Genomic DNA, 11,958 nt, shown 5'->3' with positions numbered 1-11,958 from the left:
TGACGCGCCGGCCGCTACGGCAGCGGCGGCAGCTCAGCGGGGCTGCGCCGCACCGGGGCCCATGGCAGCCGCCCCAGCCGCGGCCGCTCGTCCTGGCTCCGCCGGTGTCTCCAACCACCGCCCCGGCGGCTCATGACATCACCGCCGGTGGAGCTCTCCTCCCCGCGCCGCGGCGGCCGCACCGAGCCGCCGGTGATGCGATGCGATGCGATGAGATGCGATGGCTCCTCTCAGGCAAGGGCTCCCCGGTAGCTTAGCAACAACCCCGGCTCGGTCACCTCGCCGGAGGGGCCGGCCGGCTCCGTCCCTCCGCCCGGCACCCGCGCCGTGCCCCACGGCCCTTCTCCCGCCCGCCCCGTGCCCACGCCGCGCCGACGCCGCCACGCCGGCCCCGGCGACGGCTGCGACCTCCCCAGCAAATCCCCTGAGCCCGGGCAGATGGACGGAGCTAAGCCCAGGCAGACGGACAGACGTCTGCGCACAGCCGCAGCCATCGTGCAGCCGACTGCCGCCCAGCCTGGCTCCCACCCTCGCAGGCGCTGGGCTTGGTCCCTGCCAGCGAGGAGCTTGGTGTCCAAGAGCTCAACGCACCCCAAGGACAGCTGGGAAACCCCCACGGCAGGACTGGCCCCGGAGAAGCCTTGCCCTGAAAGATGCTCCATCCCTGCAACCATTCCAGGTCAGGCTGGCCCTGCACAGCCGGTCGAGGATGTCCCTGCTCACTGCAGGGGGCTCGGACTAGATGACCTTTAAAGGTCCCTTCCAGCCCAAACTATCCCACGATTCTCTGCTGTCAGAAAGAAGCCCATGCTGCTGAGCACCAGCAGCCAGCACAGCATCTGGAAGGTCATCTGGGCTGTGCCCAAGCCCAAACCTCCAATTCCTGCTCAGCATCCTTGCCCCAGGCCAACACTGCATCAGCATGGGGTCCAAACACCACAGCAACCAGGAGCACCTCCAGCAAGATCTCACCACAAGCTCAGCGCCACAGCACAACACTGCAGACCCCAAGCCTTCAGCTTCTGACTGCTTTTACAGACACACGCTTTTGCCCTGTGTATCACACTCTCTGGGTGTGAGTGTGGACCTTCTTGTCCAACATTGCCACCTCAAGGACATCATTTCCTGATATCCCACAGCAGGGCAGCAGGAGGGAGCAGAGCTGAGGCTGACCCAGGCCACTGCAGGAGGAAGGAGCAGAGCTGAGGCTGACCCAGGCCACTGCGGGAGGAAGGAGCAGAGCTGAGGCTGACCCAGGCCACTGCGGGAGGAAGGAGCAGAGCTGAGGCTGACCCAGGCCACTGTCCTTCTTACACAGTACATGAATGGAATCATGGAATCCTTTAGGTTGGAAAAGACCTTTAAGATCATCAAGTCCAACCCTCAGCCCAGCACTGCCAAGTCACCATGGCCCTCAGCACCACAGCTACACAGCTTTGAAACCCCTCCAGGAACAGGGGCTCCACTGTTGCCCTGGGCAGCCTGGTTCAGGGCTTGACAACCCTTTTAGGGAAGAAATTGTTCCTCACATCCAACCTAAAACTCCCTGGGTGCAACTTAAGGCCATTTCCTCTTCTCCCACCACACTGCTGCACAAATGTCACACCAGCTCACAAAAAGCCCAACCCTAGCAGCTGAGTATCAATAGCTGCTCCAAAGCCTCCCCATCAGCATTGCCCTGAACTGTGCTGAAGAGCAACCAGCAGCACCACAGACCCTGCACAGGACCAAATCACACACGGAGCCCCCAAGTCTCCCTTTCATTATCGGCCTTGATCCAAAAGCCCTTGGGGTAAGTGAAAAGCACTTAGAGCACCAAGCTCAGGTTACAGGCTCCAATCAATGGCCTGGAAAGCACATCAAGGCCTGGGTTTAATTACACATTAAAGCTCATTAGTGCTGGCTGGACCTCCCCAGACCTCCCAGCAGACCCACAGAGCCAGATGCGGCCTTGTTGTGTTCATCTCCAGCATAGTTTTGTTCATCTCCATTGCAGGAAATGCTGCCCGAGGCCTCAGAGGACAAGAAATGATGCAAGGCTGCAGCAAACACGGGGCAGAAACACTGCTCATGGTGAGGGCCCACCCCACATCCACCCCAGTGCCAGCCAGCAGCTCCCATGCTGGTGTGGGGTTAGTCAGTCAGGGTCTTTAGTTCCTTCAAGAGTCTCCAGGTCCTGGGTTTTGGTTTGGTCTGAACCAGTGAAGTTCTACGAGAGCCTGGTGGGAGGAGGAACACAGAACAAGAGCTTCCCACAGGATAAAAGGTTATGGGGCTGGATTAAATCATGGAGCAAAGATGGAGATCCCACACAAAGAGACAGAAAGGTAACTTCTGCAGGTAGCAAGCTCCAGCAGCTGACCCTCCAGACTTAACTGGCCTCAGGACCTGAGCTGCCCAACTCCTCTGTAAGCCCTGTGGCCTGCTGTACCCAAGGTGGCTCCTCTACTCAGGGCTTCATAGAACCATCCCAGGCTGGAAGGACCTCAAAGATCATCTGGTCCAACCCTTCCTGGTCAAAACCCAATCTAGACAAGGTGGCCCAGACCCTGTCCAGCTGAATCTTGACTGTCCCACGCTGGGGACTCCACCACTGCCCTGGGGACATTATTCCAAGGTCTGCTTACCCTTGTGAGCAATTTTCCTCCTGTGTTCAATCACAACCTCCCCAGGAGTCCCTTGTCCCCATCAGCCCTTGTCTTCTCCATGGCACTCCTTGTAAAAAGGGACTCTCCAGCTTTAACCACTGCAACAAGCTGAGGTCTCCTCTCAGCTCTCTTCTTCAGGCTCTCTCCTTTGATGTCTTGGTGGCCCTCCTCTGGACCCCCTCTGGCCTGTGCACAGCTTTTTTGCCCAGCAGGGATCAAAACTCAACCTGGCATTCCAGAGGTGTCCTGAGCAGAGTGGGACAGTGACTGCCTGCTGGTGATGCCCCTGGTGATGCCCCAGCATCCTGCTGTCCCTCTGTGCTGCTGCAGCACGCTGCTCACTCACACTGAGCTGCTTCTGCACCCCCAGGGCCCTGTCCACAGAGCTGCTCCCCCACCACGTAGGTCCCAGCCCGTGCTGCACCCTGGGATTGTCTCTTCCCAGGTGCAAGGCCTTGCACTTGTCCTTGTTGAGCTTCACCAGGCTCTTCCAGCCCCTCCAGCTCTTCCTGCAGGGTGGCTTTCCTGGACTTGACCATCCAGTTTAGTGTCACCAGTAAGCTTCATCAGGCTCCACTTGATCCTCTCTATCCAGACCACTTGGGAAGATGTCAAGCAGCACTGGGCCCAGTGTTGATCCCTGAGGGGCAGCCACCAGCTCATCTCCCCAGAGCACAGGTGGGCTTCTGCCAGCCCCCAGGCAGTTATGATTGTCTCTCTTCCAGCAGTGTCAGGAATTCTGGGGCTGTCTGGCCAGCCTGGAAGCATTCCCACTCCAGCAGCACCCCCTGGGTCACAGAGAGGACCACAGATCAAAGGCTGTGCTGTTGGTATGTGGGATCCCCTGGGCATGCTGAAGAAGCAGAGTCAGGTCAGTACCCTCCAACCTCTCCTGCTGCAGAAGATGATGGGCAAGGCCCTGCCAAACACTCACTGCAAACCTCCCTGTGCTGAGGCCTTCCAGCCCACCACTGCTGTGTCAGACTTGGGGTCCAGTGGAGGGCAATGAGGATGATGAGGGGACTGGAGGAGAGGCTGAGGGACCTGGGGCTTTTCAGGCTGGAGAAGAGAAGACTGAGAGGGGATTGAATAAATGTCTGTAAGTCTCTGAGGGCTGGGGGTCAGGAGGGAGGGGACAGGCTCTGCTCACTTGCTCCCTGGGATGGGACAAGGAGCAATGGATGTAAGCTGCAGCACAGGAGGTTCCACCTCAGCACAAGGGGGAACTTCTGCACTGTGAGGGTCACAGAGCACAGGAACAGGCTGCCCAGAGAGGTTGTGGAGTCTCCTTCCTTGGAGACTTTCAGGGCCTGTCTGGATGTGTTCCTGTGTGACCTGAGCTGGACTGCATGGCCCTGCTCTGGCAGGGGGGTTGGACTCAGTGATGTCTTTGGGTCCCTTCCAACCCCTGACATCCTGTGAGACAGTGATGGTCACTTGATGAAGAGGCCTCTGCCTTCTCCACCAGAGCAGGGGCAAATGCCCCTTCCCCTGCTTTAGCTGCACAGCAGAGGTGTGCAGGCTCTACAAAGCACAGGCAGGGTGCACAAAGCACCCAGGAGCAGGATCCCAGATGTGTCACAGAGGTGACTGCTTACCACACATGGAGCTGCCTCCACCTCTGAGCAGTCCTGAAGTGCACAAAAACCCCAGCCAACCAAACTCCCAAACTGAACCATCTCAAAGAGAAACACTGAGGGCAGCAGGAGATAAACACTGAGGGCAGCATGAAGCCATGTCCAGCTATGGTGACTCTGACTGCTAGGACTTACCCTGCATGACAGGCTGGAAAAAAAAATGCTTGTCCTCAAGAAAATGCCTCTGGTCCCACAGGAGTTCATCAAAACAAGGCAGATGAGGGTCTGATGAGCTGTGAGATTGCCAAACACCCAGCTCAAGAGCCAGGGGGAAGAGCTGAAGCACTAAGGCAACCCAGCAGGCTTCAGCAGACAACCAGATGAAGCAGTGCAGGAGTTCAGACACTGCTGCAGGCAGCTCCAGGCAGCTCAGCCCTGCTCCCCCACTGCACAGAATCCCTGAATCCCAGCAAGGAGCAACCTCTGCAGATCATCTAGTCCAATTCCTCTGCTAAAGAAGGGTCTCCTACAGCATGCTGCCCAAGACCAAGCCCAGACAGGTTTGGAATCTCTGCAGTGAGACTCCACAGCCTCTCTGGGCAGCCTGAGACAGGGCTCCAGCACCCTCACAGCAAACAAATTTCTCCTTGTGGAACCTCCTGGACTCATTTGTGCCTGTTGCCCTTTGTCCTGTCACTGGGCACCACTGAGAAGAGAGTGGCCAAGCCTCTTGCCCCCCACCCTTTAGCTCTTGATCAGCATTGATGAGATCCCCTCTCAGGCTGCCCTCCTCCAGGCTCAGCAGCCCCAGGGCTCTCATCCCACCCTTCTCCCAGCACACAGCTCAGAAGCACAAGAACAAAATGCAGCTCAGGGACAGGAAAAGCTCGGTGTGGGACGCTTGGAGCTGTCCCTGGGGAGCCTTCAGTGCCATGTAAGAAGTTCCTGACCTGGGAGCCACACCAAGCACGGGGAGCTCACAGCACAGGGCAGATGAGAACCCTGCTGAGCCTCCCCGCGGCCCGTGGCGCTGCAGGGCTTAAGGCTCATTCACTTGCTCGCTGCCACCAGCTTGTGGCGCCAGAAGCTGCTCAGCTCCGCGGCTTCCCTGCTCCACCCCGTGAGGAGCAGCCAAAGAACCCCCATGCTGCTGCCAGTTCCACTCCCTGCCCCCCGGCCCCCTGCCCCCGAGGCGGGGAGAGCAGCCCCAACAGCTTGTGAGTGGCCAGGAGGGACCCCAGCCGTGCAGCCGAGCTCTCTGCGGGACACCCTCAGATGTAAGCCATGCTGTATGAGCTAATCGGATCACTCCTTCCTTTAAAGGCTCGACAGGGCTTGGGCTGGCCTCCCTGCTCTAAAAAGAAACCATCTGGAAGCAGACTGCCCCCTGCCCTCAGCAGCTGGCTGGAGAGCCCAACTGCTACTGCCTGGAGCTGCCTGCCACGGGACCCAGCTAACGACTGGCACAGCAAGCCACCGGGACAGAGCAGGGACTGCTGGAGCACCCCTGGCACCCTGCAGAGAGACAGAGCAAAGCTGTGCTCTTCAGAGGACAAGAGCAAACAGCCTCAGGTTGTGCCAGGGCAGGGCTAGGTTGGACATGAGGAGCAATTCCTTCCCCTTGAGGGCTGTCAAGGCCTGGCCCAGGCTGCCCAGGGCAGTGGTGGAGTCCTCATCCCTGGAGGGGTTTCAAAGGCATGGAGAGGTGGTGCTGAGGGCCATGGTTTGGTGGTGCCCTGGCAGTGCTGGGTTAGTGGACTCAGTGATCTTCAAGGTCTTTTCCAACCTCAGCAAGTCCATGACTCCAAGGCACACATGATGCCTGCATGAAGAATGAGGACACAGCCAACACCCTGCACCACATCACAGCTTGGGGCAGCCCCAGAGGGGACCCAAGCATTCTCTGAAGCCCCACAACCACCCTGAGTGTCCACATGACCAGCAGCAAGGGCTGGGGGAGCCATGACCTCCATGCCCAGAGGTCCTACCCCACTGCTCCCAGTGAGCTGAGAGGCCAAGGCAAGGAAGCTGAGAGGGGCAAGAGCTGGGAGGCTAAGGCCCATCTGGCACACAGAAGGCTCTCAACAGGATCCCAGTCTATATTTAACATGCAAAGAGCCCCCTTAAGCTCCTGAGCTGGGCTTTATCTGCTAATCACATTGGGTGCCCTGTGAGCACGCCGGCAGGGCTGCGGCTCCAGGCACTCAGGCAAGGGCAGCGGCTGCCAGGGGGTGCAGAGCTGCCAAGCTTATTAAAAGCCAACCAGGTCAAATCTGAGGGACATCAGCACAACCACAGCACTGGCCTCTCCCTCTGAGAAAGAGCTGTGCTGTCCCCAGCTGGCCAGGAGGGGATCCCTGGGAGCTATTGTCACACAGCCCTTCGCTTGCCGGCAGCAGCAGCTAGGGCCGGGAGCAGATGGCAGCACAGATGGAACCTGCCATCAGCCCAACTGCCTGCAGACCACGGGCACAGGGAACTACAGACACACAACAGCCAAGCTGAGGAGCTCTTCCCTTCCCACCGAGGGAGTGACAGGCAGTGGGGGCAGGACAGAGCAGCTGCAGCACGGCAGTGCTGGCTGGGAGCTCCCAGCAGCGAGAGCTGGGGCAGACAGGCAAGAGAAACCTCGGATGGGAGGGCTCAGGAGAAGGGACATCCAGGAACAGCCATTCTAGGCCACCCATCTACGGTGTCCCAGGGCTTCTCCTTGCACTTCTGCATTGCTCCTCACCTGTGGACTTCCCAGGGATGAATGCTGCTGTTTGGATCATCCCTTCACCCAAGGGGCACAGTGAAAAGATCCATCCAAGACACCACCAAGGACCCAGCAGGTACTGTGTTGCTTTCTCTCTTTTGCCTGTTCCAGGTCTCCAGTGGCCAGCTTTGCTCCTCTCTTGGCAACATTCCCATGGCAGAAAAACATTCATGGAATCATGGAATTGTTTGGTTGGAAAAGATCTTTAAGGTCATCAGGTCCAACCTTTAGCTCAGCACTGCCAGGGCACCACCAGACCATGGCCCTCAGCACCACAGCTCCATGGCTTTGAAACCCCTTCAGGGATGGGGTCTCCACCACTGCCCTGGACAGCCTGGGCCAGGCCTTGGCAGCCCTTTGGGGGAAGAAATTGCTCCTCATGTCCAACCTAAGCCTCCCCTGGTACACTTGAGGCTGTTTCCTCTTGTCCTATCACTTGTTCCTTGGGAGAAGAGACCAACCCCCACCTGGCTCCAACCTCCTTCCAGGGAGCTGTAGAGAGCCAGAAGATCTCTCCTCAGCCTCCTTTAATCCAGGCTGAACCACCCCAGCTCACCAGAGGCTACAGACCTGGTGATTCTTTGCCAAGACCCTTTGAGTTCCTCTTGGTAAGGAGCAATACAACAGATGTTTGGCTTTGGCTGGTTGTGGTCTGACAAAGCGTGAATTAAGGGAAAGAGAGGGTGGCCAGCAAGGCAAACTGGGCTGAGCTGTGACAGTCAGTCAGGTGGGGGAAGCAGCAGTACCTGGGCTGGCTCCTCTGGTGTCCACAACTTCCAGCTGTGAACTCCACCCAGATGTGTTGGGAGCGATGCTGGGCACAGCTCGCAGGTACAGAACAGAACCCAGACTGGTTTAGGCTGGCAGGGACCTTTCAAGGTCATCTACTCCAACCCCCTGGAGGCAGCAGGGATGTCTGCAACTAGAATAGGTTGCCCAGAGCCCTGAACAATCTGACCTGGAATGGTTCCAGCCATGGGGCATCTACCACCCCTCTGGGCAACCTCAGCCAGGGTCTCACCAGTCTGAGTCTCTCTCTTTTAGTTTCAAACCATCAGCCCTTCTCCTGTCACAACAGGCCCTGCTAAAACTCTGCCCTCAGCTTTTTTACAGGCCCCTTTAAGCTCTGAAAGGCCACCAGAAGGTCTCCCTGGAGCTTTCTCTTCTCCATGCTGAACACCCCCAACTCTCCCAGCCTGGCCTCACAGCAGAGGGCTTCCAGCCCTCCTATCACTGCTGTGGCCTCCTCTGGCCCTGCACCAACAGGTCCCTGTCTGTGCTGAGGACTCCAGAGCTGGCCCCTGCGCTGCAGGTGGGGTCTCAGCAGAGCAGAGCAGAGCAGAGGGGCAGAATCCCCTCCCTGCCCCTGCTGCCCACACTGCTGGGGCTCAGCCCAGGACACAGCTGGCTTCACAGTGACCAGCACCCAGCGCTGGCTTGGAAACTCCCCTGTGCTCAACAGGAACAGCAGAAAACCTCCCAGCTGAGCACAAAGCTGGGCTGCTGGCCTCCCTACCTCCCTTGAGCTGCAGTCCCACAGTGCAGCCTCTTCTGACCAAGCTGTGGTCTGCCTGGGGAGCCCTGGCTTGGGCTGCACTGACCTGGGAGCAAGGTGGGAGGGGCGCAGGGGAGCGCATGCAACGAGCAAACATGCAGCGGCGTGATGGAGGGGAGCAGCAATGGGTGACCATGAACTGGGATGCACTGGGATGCACTGGAGGGCCCATCATGCAGCCAGGAGACTTGGCAAGACATGGATGAATTGTTATAAAAGCAGCACCTTTTTGGGTTTGGCTCCACGCTGCGTGAGGAGGGAACAAAAGAGCAGAGAGTTAGAGCTCCCACCGGAGCCACAGCGCCCAGCAGCCAGCTGCTCTCTGCTCCCACACAGAGCACAGGGACAGGGCTCAGCTTGGGCTGCAAAGACACCATCAGAAAGGGGAGTGCATTCAGGTGAGCTTAAACAACTGCTGAGGAGGGGCAAGCAGAGCCCAGGGCTCGGCTCAAGCCCTCTCGTCCAGGAGCTTTGCTGCGGTGTGTTTGATTCACCTTCCTCTGGCCCAGCACAGCATCTGCTCAGGAGCCAGGACACAAAGGAAGGCAGAGTGAGGGAATGGTGGCCACCAGCACTTGGGAAGAAGAGCTGACCAAAGTGCTTAGGGGTGTCTGAGAAGGAGGGACCCCAGCCCTGCTCCCCTCAGATCAGGCCCTGCCAAGGGAAGGAGGAGCTGCATCCCACTGCTTGACCTCCCATGGCTTGTGTGGGTGCACTTCCACCCCCCTCAGCTCACACAGCCTGCTTGCAGCTCACCACTGACACAGCAGCTTTGCTTTGCAACTGCAATTCTTGCTGACACCGAGGCACAGCCCTGCACTGGCTGCTGCCCTGAGGATGACTGCTCACAGAAGCTCACACCCCTGCTGATGAGAAATCCCATTTCACCCCCAGCATGCTGGAAACCTCCTCCACTTTGGGCTGAAGCACTGAGCAAGTGGCTCAGAGCACTTTTCCAGCACCCTCAGGTCCATGCCTCTGCAGCAGCTCCTGGGAGGAGCAGTGGAATCCTGGGAAGCAAACTCCACCTGTGTCTCACACAAGGGGCAGAAGACAAAGCTCTGTGTGCCCATCAGGGTGGCAGCACTCAGCTCACCCTCAGGAGCTGGGCACCCCCATAGCACCCTCTGGAAAGTGGCAGGGTGCTCACTTTGAGCTCCAGTGGTTTCCATAAGGATAAACCAGCCTGGGTGCCCCAGAGCAGGGCAGCACAGCAGGCAGCAGCAGCCCCAGTCCAGAGCAGCAGCAAGCTCCATCCACCAACACCTGCTGCTTCCACCAGCACCAAATTCCCTTCAGCACTAAGAACCAACCAAGTGATGCTCATGGACAGGAGGTCTGCCAGATGTTTAACCTGGGGGCTCTCACTTCTCATCAGAAGTGAGGAAATGCCAAATTCAAGCTTGCACCCACAGGAACCAGGAGAAGCAGAGCATTCCTCTGCCAGCCACACACATGAGCCAGAGAAAGCTCATCTCAGCCATCCCAAGGAACATGGAACATCCCTCCTGCAGGATCCAAGGGCTGTCAGTGCAGGGAGAGCAGCCCAGAGCTGTGCAGGGGGGGAATGCTGCAGGAGTCACTGAGCTGAGGTGAAACCAGTGAGAGAGGCAGCTGCCCTGGGGATATTTCTCCCTAACTTCTTGTTTTCTGGTCATCACTTGAAAACTCCTTTCCATGCAGCCTTCCTCCCATGGCTTCCAGAAGAAATCTGCTTCACCAGGGGCACTTGCATTGCAGCCTTGGAAGAAAAGGGGGTAAGGAAGAGGCAGGCTGGCAAAATCCTCTCCTTTCTGTGTGTTTGGAGGGAGGGGGATCTGGGGGAGGGCAGGGGGTGGCCACAGGGCTGCAAAATGGAGCTTCTGGAAGGGATAGAAGTGAGAGAGAAGACACAGAACAGCACAGGCACCCCTGCCTCTCCCACTACCTGCACCCCACAGAGGGGATGTGCTGTGGAGCCTGAGGAAGCCCAGCCCAGCACTCACCAGTTTGCTGGCCTTGGCAGCATCCAGGGAATCTGCAAAGGCAAACAGAAAGAGCAGGGTGAGCCTGGGGAGGGTGTGAGCTGCATACAGAGTGCCTGCAGCCCGGAGAAAGGAGCCCCTGAGGCTGTGAGGGCAGCAGGCAGCGGGGGGCAGCGGGGGGCAGGGGGGCACAGTGGGCTGAGGGAACAGGGACTCCCTTATGAGGCCTGCTGGCAGAGCCTGAGGGAGCCAAGCACTCAGACACGTGTGTCAGAACTAGGTCAGGCTCTGCTGCTTCTCCTGAGCCCAGCTGCTGCAATTCAGGGAACCTGAGTCACCACCAGAGCCCTGGGTGGGAAGTGCAGAGCAGCCTGGAGGGCCACATGAGCAGAGCTGGAGTCCAAAAGGCACTCTAACGTGAGCAGCAACAGGAGCACAGCTCCACAGACCCTCCAGGCAGCACAACAAGCAGTTTCATCCCACTCTGTATGTGGGACCTGAACTAGCACAAGGTACATGTGCAGAAGAGCATGCAGAAATATCCCCAAAGCAGCCAGCCACAGCTCTGCTCCCCAGGGAACCTCCCAGCACTGGGAATCCACAGCCAGGCCACCCCTGCAGTGCTGGATCCAGGTCTGGGCTCCTCTGTTCAGGAGGGACAAGGAACTACTGGAGAGAGTGCAGCAGAGGCTATGAAGGTGCTGAGGGGCCTGGAGCAGCTCTGTGAGGAGCAAAGGCTGAGAGCCCTGGGGCTGAGAGCCTGGAGAAGAGCAGCCCCAGAGGGGAGCTGATCGGTGCTCAGCTAAAGGGTGGGGGGCAAGAGAATAGGGCCAGAGTCTTCTCAGTGGTGCCCTGTGACAGGGCAAGGGGCAATGGGCACAAACTGCAACCCAGGAGGTGCCACTTGGATATAAGGAGAAAGTTCTTTGGTGTGAGGGTGCTGGAGCCCTGGAGCAGGCTGCCCAGAGAGGCTGTGGAGCCTTCTTCTCTGAAGAGACTCCAAACCCTCCTGGACATTGTGATCCTGGGCAACCTGAAGATGTCCCTGCTCCCTGCAGGCTGGTTGGACCAGAAGGCTTTTGAAGGTCACTTCCAACCCAAACCAGCCTGCAGCTCTGTGATTCCCAGCTGTGGCACTGGCAGCCCCACAGGAAACACTGCCCAAGTGCCTCAGGAATCAGGAACAGGACCCAGCTTCCCTGCACACCCCTCCACCAGCCTGGGAGAGGAAGGTGCTGGATGCACAGGGGAGCAATCCCTGCACCACCCAGTGCAGTCAGACTGCAGCAGCTGGCACTGCTGTTTCCATGGAAACCCCTGGCAGGCAGCCACAGCCCAGCACCCGCAGCCCTGCCCCTGAGCAGCCGTGGGGCCAGCACCAAGCCTGGCTACCTGAGCTCACTGGGACACCCCAAAGGGGCTGGTCCACTCAGAACCTGGCCAGTCTCCACCTGCT

The 11,958-nt window shown here is 58.5% G+C and overlaps 2 protein-coding genes across 12 annotated transcripts in view; one reads left to right on the top strand and one right to left on the bottom strand.

Annotated features, from left to right (window-relative positions):
- Positions 1-11,958, bottom strand: part of DCTN1 (dynactin subunit 1) — a 61,836-nt gene that overhangs the window by 30,966 nt on the left and 18,912 nt on the right. For 6 of the 10 annotated variants that reach the window (XM_068149359.1, XM_068149354.1, XM_068149355.1 and 3 more), the window contains exons 4-5: positions 10,524-10,555; positions 8,764-8,784 (exon numbers count right to left, since the gene is read on the bottom strand). In XM_068149359.1, the coding sequence (XP_068005460.1) occupies positions 8,764-8,784; positions 10,524-10,555 (53 nt within the window). The remainder of the gene's footprint in view (positions 1-8,763; positions 8,785-10,523; positions 10,556-11,958) is intronic. The other 4 variants (XM_068149358.1, XM_068149361.1, XM_068149362.1 and 1 more) reach the window with 1 other exon arrangement.
- LOC137446596 (uncharacterized) overlaps positions 6,367-11,958 on the top strand; it is a 27,830-nt gene continuing 22,238 nt past the window's right edge. For both annotated transcript variants that reach the window (XM_068149368.1, XM_068149367.1), the window contains exon 1: positions 6,367-7,059. The gene's annotated coding sequence lies outside the window, so the exon portion shown is untranslated. The remainder of the gene's footprint in view (positions 7,060-11,958) is intronic.

The sequence above is a fragment of the Melanerpes formicivorus genome, unplaced genomic scaffold (assembly GCF_026170545.1).
Source record: "Melanerpes formicivorus ecotype bairdi unplaced genomic scaffold, bMelFor1.0.p_v2 SCAF_18, whole genome shotgun sequence".
Classification (NCBI taxonomy): domain Eukaryota; kingdom Metazoa; phylum Chordata; class Aves; order Piciformes; family Picidae; genus Melanerpes; species Melanerpes formicivorus.
Note: the sequence above shows the minus strand (reverse complement) of the source record. Positions and strands in the feature narration are given on the sequence as shown.